This window comes from Amblyomma americanum, chromosome 2, assembly GCF_052857255.1.
Source record: "Amblyomma americanum isolate KBUSLIRL-KWMA chromosome 2, ASM5285725v1, whole genome shotgun sequence".
NCBI classification, from domain to species: Eukaryota; Metazoa; Arthropoda; class Arachnida; order Ixodida; family Ixodidae; genus Amblyomma; species Amblyomma americanum.
Window position 1 is genome coordinate 96,302,440 of NC_135498.1, and position 22,839 is coordinate 96,325,278.

Below are 22,839 nucleotides of genomic sequence, written 5' to 3' on the forward strand. Positions count from 1 at the left end.
CAAACTTCTTAATCTCATCCGCCCAACTAACCTTCTGCCGCCTCATGCTACGCTTTCTTTCTCTTGGAATTCACTCCGTTACCCTTAAGGACCAGCGGTTATCTTGCCTTCGCATTACATGCCCTGCCCAAGCCCATTTCTTTCTCTTGATTTCGACTAGGATGTCATTAACCCGTGTTTGTTCCCTCACCCACTCTGCCCGCTTCCGATCTCTCAACGTTACACCTATCATTTTTCTTTCCATGGCTCGCTGCGTTGTCCTTAACTTAAGCTGAACTCTTTTCGTTAGCCTCCACGTTTCTGCCCCGTAGGTGAGTACCGGTAAGATTAAGTTGTTGTACACTTTCCTCTTGAGGGAAACTGGTGAACTGCCACTCATGATCTGCGAGAATTTGCCATATGCGCTCCACCCCATTCTTATCCTTCTAGTTATCTCCCTCTCATGATCCGGATCAGCTGTCACTACCTGCCCTAAGTAGACGTATTCCATCACAACTTGTAGGCTCTCGCTGCCAATTGCGAACTGTTGTTCCCTTGCTAGGCTGTTGAACATTACCTTGGTTTTCTGCATGTTAATTTTTAGACCCATCGATCTGCTCTGCCTGTCTAACTCATTGATCATGACTTGCACTTCACCTCCTGAGTGACTCAGCAAGGCAATGTCATCAGCAAATCGCAGAATATTTAGGTATTCTCCATTTATTCTTATTCCCAACTGTTCCCAATTCAGACCTCGAAATACCTCCTGTAAACATGCGGTGAACAGCATTGGCGAGATCGTGTCTCCTTGCCTGACGCCCTTCCTTATTGGAATTTTATTGCTGACTTTATGGAGGACTATAGTAGCTGTGCAGTTGCTATATATATCTTCCAGTATTTTGACATAAGGCTCTTCTACCCCCTGATTACGCAATGCCTGTATGACTGCTGAGGTTTCCACTGAGTGGAAAATTTTCATATGTGTTCCTTCATATGTGTTCGTAAATTGTAACGAACCTCTCATTTGCCAAACAGCCGTATCTTTTCGCCATTCACCTATGGGATGAAATTTAGACGCTAACGAAAAGTGTTCCGTTTAAACTCGAACAGCGCAGCGAGCTTGGGAAAGGAAAATAGTAGGTATATCATTAAGAGTTTGGAAGAGGGAAAAACAAAGAGGGAAGAGACAGCATTTTAGAAAAGACATTTTAGTCGAAATCAAGAAAGAAAAATAGGCGCGAGCAGGTCGTATAATTGGAAGGCAAGACAACCAATGGTGTTTAAGGAAACGAGCTGGTTTCCAAGAGAAGGCAAGCGTAGCAGGGGACCGCATAAAGTTAGACGCGCGGATGTTATTAGGAAGTCTGCGGAGATGCGGTGGTCGCAGCTAACATTGGACAGGGTTAATGGGACGTCGTCAGGTTGATGATGATAAGACTGCGATAATAGAAGCGCTGGCCTTCGGGTTGTAAGAGCGCACATCATCGCTTCTCCACTGAGGAGCTTCTTTTCTATTCTTTTCCTTTTAAACGTGCTAGTTAATAGAGAGCAATAATGTTATATTTACATGGACTATTAAAATGTTTTATAATAGGGCAACTAAGAGATTTAAAAAAACGACGCAGGACTAGACGGGAAGGAAGGCTGACGACGGCGCGGTGAGGGAGTTGCAATTCTGTTTAAAGTGTTCGTTCATGCACTTGCTCTAAGCGAGCAATGATGTGAAAAAAATCAGATTTTGTCATAACCACATATTAACAGCGCCAGTCCATGATTCTTTTTTCCCGTAATCTGCGCAGCTCAGGAGATGAGCTGCTTTCGCTCAGTGTGAAATTATGCATATTCTAACGGATAGTAAATGAGTACTTGCGCGGCAGGAATCTCTAATGCTATCGCACTGCACTCTTATGGTTTTTTAACTGTTTTGAAAGCTGTTCTGTTTGTTTTGTGTTTTTTATATCCTTCAGTTCGATGGCGAGCAATTCTTTTCATCTTTACTCCATTTGCTCTTCATGTTAGACAGAAAAGCGTATTAGTAACCTTTTTTTTAATGAAAAAGTCAGTACCGAGTCTGCGTATTTTTGTTCTTTGTATTGCGTTTTCTCGCACATTTAAAGCATATGTCATCCGACCTACGCACGCTGCGCTGTATTTGGAAAAAAAAATGGACACTATGGCTAAGTCGCTAATTTCAAGCTCTTAGCAGTGTTCACATGTGTTTGCCCGTGTTTGAAATTGTGCGACTTGTCGTTCTGATGTGCGGATACACTCTGCGTTTATTACATGATTTCGTAATGTATGCGTGGCAGGTATTCGACTAGTAATGGTCACCGATGTCGCGCATGGCTGGCTATCGCATGCGACACTTGGGTTCAGGGACGCACTGGAGTCTAAAGTGCCCAGGGCATTGGCAACTGCACTTTTTCAAGTGCAAAATATAGTGTTTCTTATTTTTTATGGAGATTTCTACAAGTTTCTTTGTTATAGGTATACTCAATCTACAGGAGCAGGCGAGCGCAGTGAACTTTCTCAGTGGCTTCAAAACAAATTTTCGCATTGAATGAATAATTGGTTAAATAATTCGAACCGAAACAATAAAGAATATTGTTCGGGAATATTGAAGATTAAATCAGTGATTGGTTTTTCATAATTTTCTTGTCGACGGAGCCCAAGCCACCGTGTGATTAAACGAGCAGTTTTGATGTAAACAATTATTGCTAATTTTGATGAGCCCTTTGTTTATTACGAACTTCGTTACCGAAATCCACAAACCATTCTTATCAGAGCGATTTTGAGTAGATGCACATTGGAACGTGATTGCAATTGGCGCATGCTTGTGCTGCCTAAATACCTATATGCACAAGGCCAGCAGTCATTTTCAAGCGCTTTCTGTTCGCACTTTCGCGCACATTTGTGCAAAGTTATGTTTTGCGGTTCAGTGCTCTACGGGCTGCATCTTCCAGCATCTGCTCTTGATGGACGTCTGGTGTAGTTTCTTCCTGCAGCAATTATTCATATTCCTTTACCGGAACCTTCCCGTGTTGAAAAATTATGTAGGTTTAAAGAAATATTTGATTTAAGGCAGATGTATCATTCGTGAACGTGCCATTACAACTGCTCAAACCCTTCCCGAACAGTGCCAACATACGCAAGCTGCAATGCATTCTTTTTTGGGGACTACTTTGCAAAGTGGGATTTTCCGACTTCTTAGAAATCTTGCACACTCGTGTTTAGTGTCCATAGTAGAGAGAGGTTGGTCAGGTGGTTCTTGATGATCACAAAGTGAGCAAGAGAGGGTAAAACCTCAGGGTGCCTGTCATAGTTTCGACAAGAGGACTTGTCCCAGCTGAAGACAAGTCCTCTTGTAGAAACGTTGGCAAGCACCATGAGATTTCATTCTTTTGTTCAAACTGTGAGCACAATATTCTTTAGTCCTTCATTGACAAAGTCTACAAAGCGTGTCCTTTATTGTTGATTTAACTGTGCCATCTGATTTCCTTCTTTTCGGACCACACCACTGCTGGATATTACCCCTGCATCAATATCATAACTGAGGTGTTATATGAGTACGCCTGTGATCTGATTGCTTGCTCTGGAATGAATTGGTGACAATTCCTTGGTAAGCGAGGATAAAAATTGTGCTGACCCCCGCGACAGGCTTGCACGAAAAATAGCTTGGGCTTCCCCTGGAGTGCAGGACAGTTTTCATTGTTGAATCGCTCGTAGATGTCTTCGTAAAGATGCAGCGGCTTGAAGTCCACCCCGTAAATGTAGTTCTGTCGGCCATGAGACATCAGCACCACTACCAAGCAGTCAGCATTTTTCTGTTGCTCTGGTTGGGCTGCCCATTCCAGAAGCTCTTTCATTTCCTGCATAATAAGTAGGGGCACAGAAGCGGATATGTAAGAAACAAATTTTTCTCATTTTTCGCTGACCAGTCTTATAGCGCGGGAAAGCTTTAAGATTGGTAGTACTTGTGGGCCAAAGAAAAATACCGTTTTGAGAACAAATATGGAATTATTTAAAGCATGCTGAATAGAATGGTGTCGCCGAATTAGGAAATTTCTACGGTGACTTTACGAAACCTACAGATATAACACGAATACTTGAGAGTGTATACAAGAGAAACATTTCATAGGTGCAAGATAAGCTCAAAATGAATCATTCCTTTAATCAGTTGCGGAGCTCTGTGGGGCTAAAAACTTATTAGGCGATAATTACAGACGTTAGAAGGTATTTAAAAGCATCTTCCAGTTAATGAGGGGCTAGAGTAGCAGGCCAGGAAGTAGTGCTTTACATCTAAATGCAGCGGCTCAAGACAACCTCCTTCCAATATTTTATTTCATTATTTATTTCTTAGGTGAAAATTTTACTGTAATGCGATTAATTACCGACATAAATCTTCACGGTCAATCATCCTCCTAGTTCAGCTGCCACGTAGGGAAGCTAGAAGTATGCTTACAATGATAAAATTTAAAATGCACTATGCAAAAAGGAATAAAACTAGTTTACATTCCCTCGTTATCAAAATCATCACCTGTAGGTAATATATGTGATGTGAAAATATTATGGCAGCAGGTTGGTGATAGCAACCGTTGAATTGCTGCGTAACAGCTGATGAAGAGCGCTCCGTCTTTCCTTTCAAAAAAGAAAATAATGCTTGGTAATGCAGTGTCAGATAATGAACTCGGGTCGAACATGTAGCCCTCTTGGATCTCCATATAAGCAGCAGATGGGCGTTTTGAATCAAGTAGGAATAATAGATGCGTAATTCTCAATTTGTGTTCAAATTGTTTCAGTATTCACCAGTCTCTATTTACTAGTTTAGCCTCAATCGTTTCCAGCAACACTTTCTGGTTACCCATCGTTTTTTCTTCGCATGGTACTTTCATTGCAAAGGCTGCTACAGGGCATTCCCTTCCTTCATCAGGGGCTTTTATACACTTCAAGACGATCAATTTTCCTAAATAAAAGGGCGTGTGTTTTTGTGAAGGTGCCGTGCATCTGGAGTCTCAAGTCATGCTGCGGACCAAAGTTTAAGCATTTTGCGAAGCTTGCTTCGACGAAAAGGTTTTTTTTTCTTGCCTGCAGTTGAAAGAGACGTAGAGTTGCATTTACCGACCGGTTTTATAACTAGGGGAAGCAAATAGTGCTTTGAAAAAAAAAAAGACAAAAACCCCAGCACTGTAGTTCGCACATGCCGATGTAAAAATTTCGTAATCATTTGGCATGGATTATGGCTGTTGACGAGATGAGAAATCCGGATTGCAAGCATCAACTATGTAGCAATGCAGACAGTGTGCCTGTAGTCACCAGAGATCCTCAATATTTGTTATCAAGAGCAACAAAAAGAAACGCTTACTAAAAATAAAGGCAATTGGCATTTCTCTGAGATCAATTATGATACTTCGCATTTTAGAACTTAAAGATTCTGACAGAAAGTTTCTTGTGAAAGCTAGAAAGGTGGACGCTCGCTCATGGAACCCTGACTTATGCTGCTGTGGCCATGGTGAACCGATAAAGAAGACGTAAAAGAAAGAATAATTTAAAACATCCATTGAAATGTTGAGTGTAGAATCTTATTAGAGATTTCCACTCGTTAGTACGGAACCCGTTCGCGTGCTCAGTAAAGAAGAATGAGTGCTGTATTGCGCCACATGGATGTCTTCGGCGTGATTAAATGATTGCTCCTGAATGACTGAACCCTGCCGCAGGTCTCTTGAATCATTGAAGATAGCCAAATTTTTTCACGTGTAAACCTGCGCTGCCTTTACTTACGTTATGACGAGCTCAAGTCTTGTTGCTTATCTTGTGCTACGGATTTCATCAGATATAATTGTGCGTTGGTCTACCTTTTTGACACGGCGTCCTCGGATCGAGAAGTAACGCTTCTCTTTATAAAATATTAAAAGTATTCCTTTTCTTTGAAGCTTCTCGCCTTGACTATTTAATGTTGAAAGTTCAAGTACATCAAAAACTAGCAGTAAAAACGATCACCAAACATCATGCCCATCATCAGCACTAGTTGAAGTAGCAGCCTAACGCCGACCAGCGCAGGATAAAGACATTTACTATATCCGTACAGTGCACCCTGTCCTGCGGCAGCTGCGGACACTATATTGTCACGTAGTGGTGACGGCAGTCGAAGCAGCGATGAAGACGGATGGAAGGATCTTCTAAAAGAACTGTTTATTGGGCTGACTTGCACCCAAAATGGACTGAATCAAGCGTGCTCGGCGGTCGTCGAACAGAATGCCCGCCGCTGTCGGCCGTGCTCAATTTAAAGCTGATAGCGAACATTCGAGATAAAGGGCGCAAAGTTACTAGAACATTCCGGAACAACGTAGAATCAGCTTTGCCTGGCTGCGATCAATCGAGATAAATCTAGTCACGTCTTGCGTCGCAAACAAAGCGATAAGGTGGTGTCGCGGCAGATTTGAAAAACGAACAAACACTGCAAATATTCGCGGCATTACTCCCCTCTCAAAGAAGCATCGACCCGATGCATTAAAACAAATAATGCGACTAGTAAGGGAAAAAAAAACGGATCTTGCGAAAATAGAGCATGGAAATGCAGCGGCCTTTAGCGCGCATAATACGGCTTCAGACGGACTACGTGGACAACTTCTGGTCGTACGCGGCGTCGCTGGGATGCAGTCATTGCGTCAGGGATGACTTCATAATCCAGTTCACCCAGCCGACGAAGAACCTTGTACGGGCCGAAATAGCGGCGCAAAAGCTTTTCACTCAATCCACGGCGGCGAATGGGCGTCCACACCCAGACTTGGTCTCCTGGCTTGTATTCCGCGTTGCGTCTTCGTAGGTTGTAGCGTCTGGCGTCGGACCGCTGCTGATCTTTGATCCGTAATCGGGCAAGCCTTCGAGCTTCTTCTGCGCGTTGAAGGTAAGCGGCAACGTTGACGTTCTCTTCTTCTGTAACGTTGGGCAGCATGGCGTCTAGCGTGGTCGTGGCATCCCTGCCATGGACGAGCCTAAAAGGCGTCATCTGGGTGGTCTCCTGCACTGCGGTGTTGTAGGCGAAGACGACGTAAGGCAGGATGACATCCCAGGTTTTATGTTCGGCATCGACATACATAGCGAGCATATCGGCGATGGTTTTGTTCAGGCGCTCGGTCAGTCCGTTGGTTTGCGGATGGTATGCAGTTGTCCTCCGGTGGCTGGTTTGGCTGTAGCGCAGAATGGCTTGCGTGAGTTCCGCCGTAAATGCTGTTCCTCTGTCCGTGATGAGCACATCGGGGGCGCCGTGTCGAAGAAGAATGCACTCCACGAAAAATTTGGCCACTTCTGCTGCTGTTCCGTTCGGTAGGGCTTTCGCCTCGGCGTAGCGGGTCAGGTAGTCGGTCGCTATGATGATCCACTTATTTCCAGATGTTGACGTTGGAAAAGGGCCAAGCAAGTCCATGCCAATCTGCTGAAAGGGTCTTGAGGGAGGTTCAATGGGGTTCAGAAATCCTGCTGGTCGTGTGGGAGGAGTCTTTCGTCGCTGACAATCTCGGCATGTTTTCACAAAGTGTGCGACATCGGCAGACAGTCGGGGCCAGTAATACTTGTCTTGAATGCGGCGGAGGGTGCGAGTAAACCCGAGATGTCCAGCTGTCGGCTCGTCGTGTGAAGCCTGTAGAACTTCTTCGCGGAGACAAGTAGGTACAACAAGTAGGCTGTTTTGTTCGCTGTAAAGTTCTTCTTTACAAGGACCTCATTCTGCACAGAGAAAGAAGACAGTCCTCGTTTGAATGAAGCGGGGGGTGAAGAAACCTTGCCTTCCAGGTACTCGATGAGGCCTTTTAGGTTGGGGTCCGAGCGTTGCTGCTGAGCAAAAGAGCTTGCGCTGATGAGTCCCAGGAAGGCGTCCTCATCGTCGTCCAGCGGCGGTGCATCTACAGGGGCTCGTGAGAGGCAATCGGCGTCAGTGTGCTTGCGTCCGGACTTGTAAACGACGGTGACGTCAAACTCCTGGAGACGCAGACTCCATCGAGCGAGTCGGCCAGAGGGATCCTTCAAATTGGCAAGCCAGCAGAGCGCGTGGTGGTCGCTGACCACCTTGAACGGCCGTCCGTAGAGATAGGGGCGGAATTTCGACGTAGCCCAGATGATGGCAAGGCACTCCTTCTCAGTGGTCGAATGGTTTGCCTCGGCCTTCGAAAGGGAACGGCTAGCGTATGCGATGACCTTCTCCAGCCCGTCACTTTTTTGAACGAGAACGGCGCCTAGTCCCACGCTGCTTGCGTCGGTATGAACTTCAGTATCGGCGTTTTCATCAAAATGCGCAAGGATCGGTGGGGACTGTAAACGACGCTGAAGTTCCTTGAAGGCTTCTGCTTGCGGCGCTTCCCATTTAAACGGCACGTCTGCCTTCGTCAGTTGGGTCAGGGGCTCGGCGATGCGCGAAAAGTTTTTCACAAATCGTCGGTAATATGCGCATAGTCCGAGAAATCTGCGCACTGCTTTCTTATCGGCCGGCGGCTGAAACTGTTCAATAGCAGCTGTTTACTGCGGGTCTGGGCGTACTCCTTCCTTGCTAACGATGTGGCCTAGAAACAGCAGCTCTTCGTAGGCAAAGTGGCATTTCTCTGCTTTCAGGGTTAGGCCAGACGACTTGATTGCGGCTAGTACTGTTCGAAGTCTTTTGAGGTGCTCTTGAAAGTTCGAAGCGAAGACAACGACGTCATCTAAATATACCAGACAAATTTTCCACTTCAGGCCTGCCAGCACTGTATCCATTACTCGCTGAAACGTCGCTGGTGCGGAACAGAGACCAAATGGCATCACCTTGAACTCAAACAGCCCATCCGGAGTGATGAATGCTGTCTTCTCGCGATCTCTTTCGTCGACCTCAATTTGCCAGTAGCCGCTCTTGAGGTTCATCGATGAGAAATATTTGGCGTTGCAGAGGCGGTCCAGTGTGTCGTCGATGCGGGGGAGTGGGTAGACGTCCTTCTTTGTTATGTTGTTCAAGCGGCGGTAATCCACGCAGAATCGAAGTGCGCCGTCTTTCTTTCTCACTAGAACAACCGGCGCCGCCCATGGGCTGTTTGAAAGCTGGATGACGTCGTCGCGAAGCATTTCTTCGACTTGGTCCCGGATGGCTTGTCGTTCTCGCGGTGACACACGGTAGGGGCTTTGACGGAGAGGTCGGACGTGTTGATCCGTTATAATGCGATGCTTGGCAATTGGCGTCTGTCGCACCTTCGGCGATGTCGAAAAGCACTCACTGTAGTTTTGAAGCAGATTGCGGATCTGGTCTTGTCTGTTCCGGTGCAGGGCTGGGTTGATGTCGAAAGTGGGCGAGTTTTCTTGGTCAGGCGGATCTTCTGCGGAGGGGTCGGAGAGGGCGAAGGAATCTCGTACGTCAGATATTTCGTCGTAGAAAGCAATCGTCGTTCCTCTGTTAATATGCCGGTATTCTTCGCTGAAGTTAGTCAGCAGTACTTCGGCCTGGCCATTGCGGAAATGTGCGATGCCTCTTGCGATGCTGATTCCTCGGTTTAGTAGCAACTGCATGTTCCCCTCGATGATGGCTTCAGTGTTTATGGCTTTCGTGGTGCCTACGGTCACGATAACGCTTGAACCGGGTGGGACGCTCACTTCTTCCTCCAGGACACTTAGGGCAACGTGATTTTCCCGAGTTTTCATCGAAGCGATGGTTTCGTCCGTCGAAAGCGTGATCAGCTTGGATCGCAGGTCGATGATCGCCTGATGCTCATTAAGGAAATCCATACCCAAGATCACTTCGCGGGAGCATTGCGGTAGCACAACAAAGGTCGCAAGATAGGTATGTCCTTCGACAGTCACTCGCGCTGTGCATCGTCCTGATGGCGTAATGAGGTGGCCCCCAGCGGTGCGAATTTGTGGGCCGTCCCAAGCCGTTGTGACTTTTCTGAGCTGCGCAGCGAATGTTCCATTCATCACCGAGTAATCGGCTCCTGTGTCGACTAGAGCGGTAACTTTCCGGCCGTCGATAGTCACTTCTAGGTCGGAGGTCCTGGCTCTTGCATTGCATGTCGCTCTCGGCGAGTACGGGTTGGGCGTGTGGTCGAAGCTCCTCTGGGTGGCGGCGTCGATTTCAAGGTAGCTTGCGTCGTGGTCGAGGTTCTCATTGTGTGCGGCGTCGGTGCAGCGAGTGTCGGTTCTTCATGCGGCGTCGCGGGTGCAGCGTCTTCATGGGGCGTGGTCGGTGGAGGATCTTCGGCGTTTAGCTCGTGAGCAACCTCACCTCCAGAGGTTGCTGCCTTTAGTTTCCCCTACGGGGGCTGGGCGACCTTCCTCGTACCGCGGCTGCGTAGCTGCGGCGTGGCGACGCAAAGCGCGAGGTTGACGGCGATGGTGAGCGTGAAAAGCGGTTCGGCGTGTACTCTTCTCGACGCAGGTACTCGTCGATTTCGTGCGGACGTTGTCCGAAGCGTGGTCGTGGGGCGTTAACGGCAAATCCTCGAAGACCGATACGTCGGTAGGGCAGTGACGAAGAATATGGCCGGCCTCACCGCAATGGAAGCACAACGGCCGGTTGTCGGAAGTCCTCCAGGCGTCGCATTTCCTGGGGCTTGAGCGTCGGTCATAGGCTGGGCGGGCGGGGGCTGGGAGGCGGCGTTGTGGAACGATTGGCTCATCTCGGGGAGGACGTGGGCGTTGTCGCTGGGGCTGAGCAGTACTTACTGCAGCGGCGTAGGTCATGGCCGGGGGTTCTGTGGCCGTCGGGGTGCCAAGTGCCTGTTGCACTTCTTCCCGTACCACATCCATCAGAGTCGCTGCTTGTGGCTGTGGGGAAGATGGCAGTAATCGGCGTAGCTCCTCTCGGACGATTTCGCGGATAACTTACCGCAAGCTGTCGCTGGTGGTGGCCGGAATGTCCGAACGGATTGCACAGGCAGAGGAAGGGCGATTGTACTGCCGAGCTCGAACGTCGAGGGTATTCTCAATCGTGCAGGCTTCTTGCATAAACTCCTCGACTGTTTTTGGCGGCTGGCGGACGAGGCTTGCAAAGAGTTGTTCTTTTACGCCGCGCATTAAAAACTGAACTTTCTTTTCCTCGGTCATCCCGGGATCGGCGCGGCGAAATAGGCGCTTCATCTCCTCGACGTAACTGCGGACGGGCTCATTCGGAAGCTGGATACTGGACTCGAGGAGTCGTTCGGCTCTTTCTTTCCTCACGACACTGGTGAATACCTTCAATAGTTCTCTCTTGAATAGCTCCCATGTCGTAAGAGACGACTCGTAGTTTTCGTACCACGTGCGTGCGGAGCCATCCAATGAGAAAAAAACGTGTCCAATCTTTGCCGCATCATCCCACTTGTTGAATGACGCCACGCACTCAAATTGATCCAACCATTCTTCAGGGTCTTCGCCTAGGGATCCATTGAAAGTTGGCGGCACCCGCGGCTGCTGCAGTATGATCGGTGTCGACATCTTCGGCGAGATTGCGGTGCTCGTAGCCGCGTCTTTTCGCTGTCTTGTGCGGTCCGGCAGTTTCCCGAACTCAGGCTCCTCTCCCTGGAGACGTCGGCTGGCTCGCTGAGCTGCTGGCTCGTCCTCGGGTGCGAAGCGCTCAGGGCTGGCTTCACGACTTGAAGGGGGCGTCCGGAACATGGAAGGCTACCCCGCACCTCCACCAGATGTCACGTAGTGGTGACGGCAGTCGAAGCAGCGATGAAGACGGACGAAAGGATCTTCTAAAAGAACTGTTTATTGGGCTGACTTGCACCCAAAATGGACTGAATCACTCGGCGGCGGCGAAGCGACAAGCGTGCTCGGCGGTCGTCGAACAGAATGCCCGCCGCTGTCGGCCGTGCTCAATTTAAAGCTGATGGCGAACATTCGAGATAAAGGGCGCAAAGTTACTAGAACATTCCGGAACAACGTAGAATCAGCTTTGCCTGGCTGCGATCAATCGAGATAAATCTAGTCGCGTCTTGCGTCGCAAACAAAGCGATAAGGTGGTGTCGCGGCAGATTTGAAAAACGAACAAACACTGCAAATATTCGCGGCAATATACCTCGAAACTTGCGGTTCCCACGAACGTGGATGTAATCAGCAATGTAATGAGAATGTTAATGATAGGGGCAGTTGCACAGAGCAACGGTACATGCCGCCAATAACTAAAGAGGAAGTAAAGGAAGCCTTAAGAGCTACGCAAAGAAGGAAATCAGCTCGTGAAGGTCAGGTAAAAGCAGATCTCATGAAAAACGGACACGAGATTGTGCTAGAAAAACAAGCCACCGTGTATGCGCAATGCTTAATGACCTCGAGTGGACCAGAACCTTAGACGAACGGTAACATAATCTTAATTTATAAGAAACGGGACGTCAAGTACTGTAACGATTACAGTCCGATCTGCTTACCGCCCGTTGCCTACAAGGTATTTACTAAGGTAATCGCAAATAGAATGAGGAGAAGCTTAGACTTCAATCAAACAAATCATAGACAAGCTTTCGTAAAAGAAATTCTACAATATTTAATATTCACCCTAATAATCAGGTGATAAAGATAAGCGCAGAATATAAGCAACCCATATATATAGCGTTGAAAAATTATGAGAAAGCATTTGACTCAAGGGAACCTGAGCAGGCATGCAGGCATTGCGGAACCTGGGAACAGAAGAGCCTTATGTGAAAATACTGGAAACTATCTATAACAATAGTACAGCTAGCGCAGGTCTTCAGAAAGCAGGCAAAAAAAATTGTAATAAGGAAGCGTGTCCTGTAGGGAGGCACGATCTCGCCATTGCCATTCAATACCTTTTTGCGAGAACTGTTCCCAGGCGTGAATTGGGAACACTTGAGTATAACAGTTAATGGGGATTGCCTAGATAAATTGCGATTTTCTGATGACACAGCCTTACTAGATCACTCAGGATATGAGCTGTAAAGTATGATCAATGAGTTAGACAGGCAGAGCAGAACGGTAGGTCTTAAAATTAACATGGCGAAAATCAAACTAATGTTCAACAGTATCGTAAGGGTACACCAGTTCCCATTTGGTAGCGAAGTGCTGGAAGTGGTAAGAGGATAAGTTCACTTGGGGCAAGGAGTGGCCGCTGATACAGTTAATGAGAAGGAAATAACTAGATCGAAGAATATGAATTGGGTGTAGTGCATATGGCAGGCTCTCTAAGATCATATCATGGAGAAAATCAAAGTAGCATTAAAATGTTTAGAGTATTTCCCCAAGGTGGAGAAGATTTGTAATAAGGGAGTAATTACTAATTGGCATCCACCCAAGCGCAGCCATACGGCTACAAAGGAAAACTATACAGCTTTCTGAGAATCTTCGCAGTTAAAGAAAAGAACTTGAACTGCGAAGTTTCTGAGAAAGCTGTATAGCTTTCATTTGTAGCCGTATGGCTGCGCTGGGCTGGATGCCAATGAGTATTTACTCCCTTATTAAAGATCAAAATAATGTTCAACGGTCTCGCAATTGGACGGTGGTTCACATTTGGTAGCGAGGTACTGGAAGTGGTAAGGGAGTACGTCTACTTAGAGGGCAGGTAGTGGCCCCTGCTACAGATGATGAGAGGGAAATATTAAGGTTATGTCAGCTAGTTTGCTAACATGCCTCTAAAGAAAAGCACACAAAAGCTGTATGTTACCGGTACTCACCTACGCGGCAGAAAGGTGGAGGCTAACGAAGACGATTCAGCTTAAGTTAAGGACAACGCAGCGAGATATGGAAAGAAAAATTATAGGCGTAACGTTACAAGACCAGAAGCGGACAGAGTGAGTGAGGGAACAAATTCGGGTTAATCACATCCTAGTCGACATGCTTGGGCAGGCGATGTAATGAGAAGTCAAGGTAACCGTTGGTTCTTAAGGGTGACTGAGTGGGTTTAAAGACAATGCAATCGCAGCAGTAGGCGGCAGAAAGCCAGGTGAGCGGATGAGATTAAGAAGTTTGCGGGGACACGGTGCCCGCAGCTGACAAAGGAAAGGGTTAATTGGAGAGATATGGGAGAGGCCTTTGCCCTGCAATCCCACAGTCAGGCTGATGATGTTACAAGTATGTTGGCAATAAGACGCTGTAATAGTTAGGAAGTGGTTCTCCGACGAGACTCGTTCTTTTCCGTCGAACTGCCGCTATACAAGAACGCGACGAACCAATTGTAGTCGGCTGAAACTGCGTCATCCGGATAAGTTTCAGGAACCCGCGAGTGGCGTTGCCATGTGTACTTAAATTTTGCCACGTGTACTTCACCACAACACTGCTTCTGCTAAAAATGATATATTTGCACTCACGCGATGCTAGCCACTCCGTGTAGTTAGCGTTACTGTATTAGTACCTAGAGTTGCACGTTTCTTTTCCCCGCGCCACTCGCGCCTTTTTGGATGAAGGCGACCATATGGTTGAAAAGCATCCATGGATTACAGAGCATCGTTTAGCACTAGACCGTCACTTACAGTCCATTCGTACACCTACGGTTCACTTGCTTTGTGGCATTTTATTTTGACAGAGTACACATGTTCACTGAAAACGAAGTTTTCTTATCAAAAGCATGCAATTTTTTCACATGTGTCCGCTGTTTGTTAAAAAGAAAATATCTTTGGTTTCTGGTAGTTGCAGTAGATGCGCCTCCCAACCACCGCATCATCAGTATTTTGTCGGCATTCTTAAGTAAATCAGATAGGCCTCAGTGCAGCAGACTCATCACTAAATGCTGTGTCATTCAATGCATCCGTAATCTGCCTAGAATAATCCATGTCCGGCAGGCAGAATCAAGGGTATTGAGCCTGCACTCGCTGAAGCAACAGCAACAATTCTGCCTCCATCAAGCAAAAGTTGCAGTTTTCTCTCATAATTTGGATGCTAGGGAGAGCAATACGGCGGACATACGAGCGACTCTAGGTACTATGCAGCAACTTTAAATCTAACTTGCTTTATTAGTCTACTTTCGCGTATCTTCGGTGGTGGCTGAATTCGCATCTTTCGCATCAGAGCTAGACCACGATACCTATGAAGATCATTGTCATCAAAGTTCCTACGAAGGGCCAAAATGAAACAAAAATACAATGCTGGAGCATAAGTAGACGTGCGTGCTTACATCAGATGTGAGGTTGATGGCAACGGTGCAGTCAAAATGGAGAGCCAAGAACAGCCTACGCATGCGCATCACGTCCCCAAAGGAGCAGTGGCGCTCCTCGGCCAAACCTCCAAACGCCATATTACCGATGATTATGCAGCGTCCTCGCGGCCAGTTCTGCATTCTGTATGCCTGAATGAGGGGAAGAGAATACATATATCACCGCAGAAATATGAGTTCCGGACATTACCTGTGCCGTCTCCACCAAAGAGAAGTGTACCGTGTCTAGTATAACAAATGAAGTAGCACCTGCCATAATAGGTGTTTCCCTTAAACATTTGACTACCACTGCTCCCACATCGAGTGACTCATCAATTCGCTCTCGCCGTATCATATGCCTGCCTTTCCGGTTAGCACAGCTGGTACAGCGACTGCTCCGGTCAAGCGGCGGTCCCGGGTTAGAACCCCGGGGTAGGCTGAATTTGTCTTTAACTGCGAAGTTTCTGGGAAAGCTGTACAGCTTTCTCTTGTAGCCATGTCGCTGCTGCTGGGTGGATGTCAATGAGGCATTATCCCTTTATTACATCTACTGCAACTTGGGGGATTCCCCTTGACCTTCTTACCTAGCTTACTGAAGACCATAGCGAATGAGCCCCGTGTAAAAGTTTTTTGCTGTACAACATGAATTATAAGCACGGTTGAGGCTGTTGCTCCCGCATCGCGAAAGACAACAGCTCACATAGGCGAAAGACGAAGCAGAGATTGGACAGCACAACATGAATCGCAGGTGACTGACATCTACTTCCTGAGAAATGCACAGACAATTTCCAAAACTACGGAAGACAGGTTCCCTTCAAAGCAAAAGCTGCAGTGTAGAATCTTGGGCGAGGTGGTGGCAGATCATCCTTAAAACCGCGAAAAAGACAAGGGACACATGAGCGCTGACTTACAACATACGATTTGTTGCGAAGAAGCCCACATTTATAGGCAGGTTACGCAACAAACGTGAACACACTGAGAAGAGAGTGAAAAAAAGGAATAATAGAAAAAAACGCTGTCAAAAAGGTTTCTCCTCTTAGCAGAAAGGAACATCATTTCTTTGTCGAATAAAGGCGCTGCTGGCGCACTGAAGCTTATGTCCTTTCTCAACTTTTTCTTGTTTGTTGTTCTATCTGACTACAAAAGTGGGCTTCTGCGCAATAAATCTTAAATTCTAAGCCATCGCTGGTGTGTACGTGTCTTCTCTGATTCCGTGTCTTTCTCGTGCTGTTTTAAGAATTACCAAAATCTCGTTTGCCATGGCGACGCAGGCTATCGTAGGAGGAGTAGTTTGGAGCGGCGCTAGTGACTACTTTTCCAGGCCTTACCCTGTGCATGCACTAACGACCAGTACTTTGACATAGCTGTCTTTCACCCTTCCTTTGTGACTGCTGTACAGAGGAATTTAGTTGCAAAGTAATAGCTTAGGAGCAAAATTCCTTTATCACGACAGCAACAAATGGAAGAAGCACGCAAGAAATCTCGCATTAATCTCGCAATAAATGCCTCGAGCATTGCAACCTATTTCTGCCCCCAAAACCGGTTTAGCCGCCATTGTGAAGTGGTTTGAACTACGAACAAAACCTGATTTCGAGAGTTTTTCAAAAGGTAAACATTGGTAGAAAGTGTGTTCTCGTCTATGTTTCTATATTAAGGCTCTTTTATATCCCTATGTGTCATTGAGGTGATAACTAAATAATATTCACACTATTCTGTCAGATATTTTGTTTATTACTTGTTTCTTTTTTCATTTTCCGATCTCATTGTTTGACTTTTCTTCAAGGCATACTTATATTTGTACACCAAGGACATAATTAGTGCTCACGACTGACACAAATTTAAATCGGGACTACGCTTCCTTGCGCAGAAGCCAGACGATTCAGAAACCAGACCCTGTTCACGGATTTACCACGATCATAAAAGACAAGGTTGCAGAACTGAGGTGTGTGCATTGGCAAAGAAAGTTTAAGAGTAGATAAATGAAAGCAAGAAAAAACTTCACTACGCGATGTGCTCAGAAATTTTCTTCCTTTGTGAAAATTTAGAAATTCTGCAAGAAGTGGGCACTTTATTTAAAATTAGATACTCAGAATTGCTCTTTACGCAAACAGGAAGTCAGAGCAGAAAAATAACAGACACAGAAAAAAACAAGTTAACCGGACTCGACAGCCTACATCGCAAGGTTTCATGTTCTAAAGAACGTAAGGTGCGGTGATCATAAAGTATAATCATTACATCACTTGAAGGAATATCGCAGCATATTTTCATTGCGGCCACCTCAAAGCTTTTTATGGCCAAGATTACACAAACCCTTAAGAACAAATGCAAGGCGAGGAGCGAGTAGGCTCCTGCCGGCTAAGTGAAGAGCATCAGCTCCTAATTTACTTGTTATTGAGGTAGCATTAGAGTGCACATTCCGCGAGAATATTTAAGAGTCACAAAATTTGTCAAGCGGTCGAGAAGTGTCGCATAACCTTGTGGTGCCACCACAACATGCCCATCGTAACAATGGATCCTTCGTATTGAGAGGTCCCGTGACATTAAGACATCTTCACAGCCTGCCAACCAGGGCAGGCGATAATATGATTGATAAAGAGAGGTCGCTGTACCCCGTGGCGGTATCATAACCTGGCCGCGGATATAAGAAAAAAGATAATACATACAGATTTGGAACTAGAAGAAAGGAAAATGAAGCAAGAAAACTGCACCAAAGTAGCGACAATGGCGATCTTCAATGCTATCGCAATCCACCCTTAACGTACAATAAGATTCCACCAAGTTTTTGAGCACATGCGCTGACTTGCTTACTTTGACGTCCAACGCCCGGAAGAAAGTTTCTCACACTTTGTGCGTCCTGCACATTTCCCTTACCATTATCTGAATGCAGTTTGTGCACATCCCAGGGTAAGAAACGAATTCAAACTGGTGCTTTTCTCTGCTGTGAGTAACAAACAGCTAAAAAACTGAAGACCCCAATACATTGCTTGAGTATCGAGCGTTATGAAGCGTCTAAGGTTGAGCCCAATAGTTAGGTTTTATTTGGAACCACAAAGAAAGTTTTTATAGTGCCAGCGTACTAAAACATTTTGTGATTTCAGGCCTTGCTACTCGCACACAGCACCAAGTCTTTCTGGTTTAACCAATACATGATGATATATTGAAGCCCACTATGAAAAAAAATTGGTTTCTGAGGACAGAAAACGGTGCAGTGCTTGTCTCACACCTCAGTGGACACCGGAACCGCGCCGTAAAGGAAGGCATAAACGAGCAGAGAAAGTGAAGAGGTGTCGTATATAGTGTAGGTAGGTGTCCCAGATAATTTCAACCCCTGGGGATCTTTAACGTGCACTAACATTGCACAGCAAACGGGCGCCTTTTGCGTTTCGCCTCCTTCGAAACACGGCCGCATCGGCAGGGTTCGAACCGCGGAACTCCGGGTCAGCAGACGAGTGCCTTAACCACTGAGATACCGTGGTGGTACATTACTATGCTGTAATAACGCTAGTGGTTAGGTTTTTCTGCTTTTTATATATATATATATTGCGGCCTTATTGCTTTGCGCTGCCAGGGTTTGGTCTCTACCTTCGATTTGCACCACCAATGGCATGTTTCGTGGAGTAGGTCGTACAATACAGCTAGGTCTGACAAAGAAAAAGTTCACTGCTTAATGCCTCATTCGTTTTTTTTACCTACCTACCTCTGCGTGTAACATGACTGAGACAATACTGCTCAATGTTTGGCAGTTGATACATTGTCAGATGTTCAGCAGAGACAAACAAATAGCAAAGACACGGACAAAAGGCGAAGGTGCGTGACACGCAGGTTGACAGCTGTGAAGAGACCATAACGGGAATAAAAATGAAGACTATACTCACTTCATGCCTCCGGTCCCATTTCTCATTTGGTGTTGCACGCAGTCCTAAGTTGCAGCTTGATTTTGTCTTCCAGAACTCTAAACCTTAAGAACATTGTCAGCATGGTCAGAAGAAAAAGAAGACGAGACATACAACAGTTAGTATTGAGAAAACACACGGAAGCGGGTGAGCATACTAAAAATTAATTGCACAGCGTTTCACTGAAAAAAAGAATCGCGGAACAGGTCATCATGTAATTGATTACTGCCGAGTATTCTCGCGTGGAGAGAATTTAGGTAAAATGCTCATATAAAACTGAAACGTTTTACTGCACACTTAGAGTTGTTTTGTCTTTGATTGAAGTTTTATTCGCACAAAGATATTCGATCGTGCAGCTGACTTGAAGAAGCTGCAAAAGCTTGAGGCTTGCCCTGGTGGCAATTTTTTATTTATATGTTTATTTGTAGCGTTAATTGTGCCGCATGGCAGAAAACGTGATGTCAGTAACGAACGTTAAAAAGATTACAAAAAGCATGAAGTCCGGTTATGTATAAAAAGACACATAAATTTCGGGCGTAAATGTTTTTCGTTAGCCACAAGTGGAAATTCAAGTCATTGTTTGAAAACAGGCCTGCCTCTTGAAGAGCACGAGTGGGCACCAGCGAAGTTCCCGCGCATGTTCACAAAGGTGGGACAGTGGTGTCGGAAGCGTGTGCTTCACAGTGAAGGCATTTTTCCGGCCCACAAATCTTCTCACTTCGCCACCGGTTGCGAACTGCACGCGAGGACCACTCTGACACGCAGCCGCCCCAGAGAGACCTCGTTCACCCGTGATAGGTTGGGAGGAAGGGGGTAGGTAAACGGGGGAATAAGAGCAAGTGTACGCTGCGTGAGGGAGGCTGATGTTAAATCTGTCAGAAATGTGTCTGATAGCAAAGAGGCAGGGGGAGCTTGTGGAGCGTCCGTTAAACGAGATAGCATGTCAGCTGCGATGTTATGGACATCTGTGCAGGCTTGAGCAGAGTGGATCAGTATAGGCACCGGGTAGGATTGACAAGCAGCATGTATGGCCTGGGAAACCCGAAGGGTACCACGGACTTTCTTAGATACTTGAAAGCTTGTTGTGAATGAATAAATAGAAGCAGCTGGTTATAAGAAGGATCGCCAGGTAAAGCTGCTATGGCATTTAAAATCGCTTGCAGTTTTAAGGGAAGAGATGATGAACTGTAAGTAGAGTAGTTGGGCTGGCTGTAGAGTTGAGGGTCTGTCGGGTTTATGAAAGCAGCTGATCCCCCCCGTTGGGGTATCGCTGCATCAGTGCAAAGGACACAGCCATCATGTTTCGTAGAAAATGCTGGTGGTAACGGCGGAGAAGTATGACTTCTTATGACGAGCCGGCTTGTTTGATGTAATGTGACAGTACTCCCGCAGAGGCGATTACGGCTCGAACATAGGGAAAGGGAAACTCTCTGTGCTGTATAGTTTTGTCACTAGGTAATTAAATCTGCCAGTGTGTTGAGCTGCGCATACTCATGCGGCAGACAAGTAGGAGTTGCTCGAGGTAAGGCAGTAACTAATCGCATGGCTTCGTGGCTGAGTGCTTCAAGTGTAGACCAGTGTCATTTTGGAAGTTGTTGAAGCTGAGCCTAGTAAAGGAGCCGAGGTTTAAAGGCACCACGAAATAGTCGGCGAGCTCTTACGGAGTGGGCACCCCCAGAAGTATTGACTATTCTGCGGATGAGGCCAATTTTGTGTATAGCCCTTTTGCGCATAGCTCACAACCAAGCCATGCCTTTGCCTGAAGCATGAACATGCAGGCCCAAAACCTTGGTGTGTTCCACTTCAGGAAGTGGTGCATTGTCATAAGTGAGTACGAACGGAGTGGCTTTGAAAATACGGCGGCCAGCTTCATTGCCCACATGGACACAGCAAGATACATGCTGACATGCTCAAAAAAAGCAGAGAAGTTGTACCAGACAACGGCGGGGCTGACACAGATTCGAGAAAAAATGTGGCGGCACTATCTTACATGCACACCCTCACTCACCAGCTCAAGAAAATAGGGAAAAGAGCAGGTGTGCATGTGGTCTTTTTCGCATCAGAGAAGCTATCAAATCTGTGCAAGAAGGTAAATTCCACCGTTACTGGGAGCAATTCTTGCACTGTTAGGCACAGGCGACCATTTGCAGAATGAGCAAAAGACATAGTCTACTCTATACCTTATCCCCGTGGCCGAGCCTACATTGGCCAAACGGGCAAATGTGTCAACGAGAGGCTCATGGGACACAGCAATAGCGTCATCGGGGCATCCCGTCATCTTGGCACACACTGCCGTGATTGCCAACAGTGTAAGGAACGTGGTTCCTTTTTACGAAAAACAACAATCCTTCATAAGTATCTCAGCAAAACGGCCAGGGAGATAGCTGAGGCTGGTGAGATTGCAGAAAAAGGAGATTACTATGTCAGCACCCCATCGGTGTTGGTAAGTGATGAGGAGCGTCGTGTCTTAGGAATTTCTGACTCGAGTATTATGTTTTTGTTCTCGTTTGCGTCCTGACTTTTAGGTTTTAGCTTTATGTTGTCTTCCTTGTACCTGTGATGATGTGTTTCCTTTGCGGGTTGGCGCTCCTACCAGTCTCACATGACTTTCCTTTTCGTTGCTGCGCATGCCCGCTGTATGCTATATGTAGTCGCTGCGCGCAGCAATAAACGTTGTTGAAGTCGGCGCTTTGCGGTGTCTCAACTGTGTCCGTGTTTGTCTTTGCGCTGTGAATGTAAACTTGGGGAGGTTGAGGAAGAGGGCAGTGTTGACAAGAAATTTGTGAAGATTGAGGGCATTTTGCAGGGTGTCTTGATGCACTGCAACTGAGTGGTTCGTGAACCAGAGAGTGATGTCGTCTGCATATGCTAGAACTTGAACATTAGCAAGGGTGGAGAGACTGTGTATGAGAGGAATAAAAGCGATGTTAAATAGGCTTGGGGCTAAAACAGAGCCCTGCGGTACTCCGAGATTACAAATGAAGCGTTCTGCAGGTTTACCATTAACGCGGATAGGAAATGTCTGTTGTGAAAGGAAAGCATGAATTGATCGACAAAACTGCAAAGACATGCGAAGTCATGACATAGTGTTGAGAATGGCTGCGTGGAGAATGTTCTGTTAGGCCTTCGGGATATCTGTCGATAGGACTGTGCGAACGAGACGGCTGTGAGGTGAGCGACGTTTCAGGTGGTTGGCAAAGCGGTGAAGACCACGCTTAGCTCAGTATCCTCTTCAGAAACCAATTTGGGAAGACGGGTATTTGTGATGATGGTTAATAAAATACACGCCACAAGTGGTAGTTGCCGAAAGGAGTACTGAGGTGAGAACACCGCTCTGTCCAGCACTTGTGCAGAATGCGTTTAGAATACCGAAGGGCTTTAGCGGTAACTATATAAAGTTTCGCTCGTGGCTTCTGATCTGACTGATGCTACGTGATGCGTACGCACGGCTGCTTGCGTCTTGCCCAGAGATTAAGTTGAAGGTCAGTATTTGGTTGGTCTTGGTTGACAGTGGAAGAAATTGTGTTCTGAGTTAGGATAAGCATGAATGTAGAAAGGTGTGAGGCAGGAGTTAATGAGACGAGGCGACCATCTGTGCGGAGACTGTCCCAGGAAGTGACATAAATCTTGCGGCGAATTTTACGTGATATACTTGAGGGAAAGTAAATTTGAATAGAGGAGTGATCACTGCCCTAGGTGTCTGCTTCGCAAGACCAGCCAGGATTGCCGGGACCCAGCCACCACGTAAGGTACGTAGTCGACGGAGGAGCACGCGGGCAAGTGTAATTAGAGGAATTGTTGAGAAGTGTAAACGATTGGTCGAAATAAATGTCGTAAATTTGATCTCCATGTTTAGAGTCATGAGCGTACCCGAGGCTTTGTGTGGCACATTAAAATCGC

At 46.5% G+C, this 22,839-nt stretch overlaps 1 protein-coding gene across 1 annotated transcript in view; it reads right to left on the minus strand.

Annotated features, from left to right (window-relative positions):
• Positions 1–22,839, minus strand: part of LOC144119913 (caspase-14-like) — a 47,163-nt gene that overhangs the window by 9,358 nt on the left and 14,966 nt on the right. Inside the window, exons 4-6 of the mRNA XM_077652418.1 lie at positions 18,922–19,004; positions 15,029–15,199; positions 3,511–3,848 (exon numbers count right to left, since the gene is read on the minus strand). Coding sequence (XP_077508544.1) covers positions 3,511–3,848; positions 15,029–15,199; positions 18,922–19,004 — 592 coding nt within the window. The remainder of the gene's footprint in view (positions 1–3,510; positions 3,849–15,028; positions 15,200–18,921; positions 19,005–22,839) is intronic.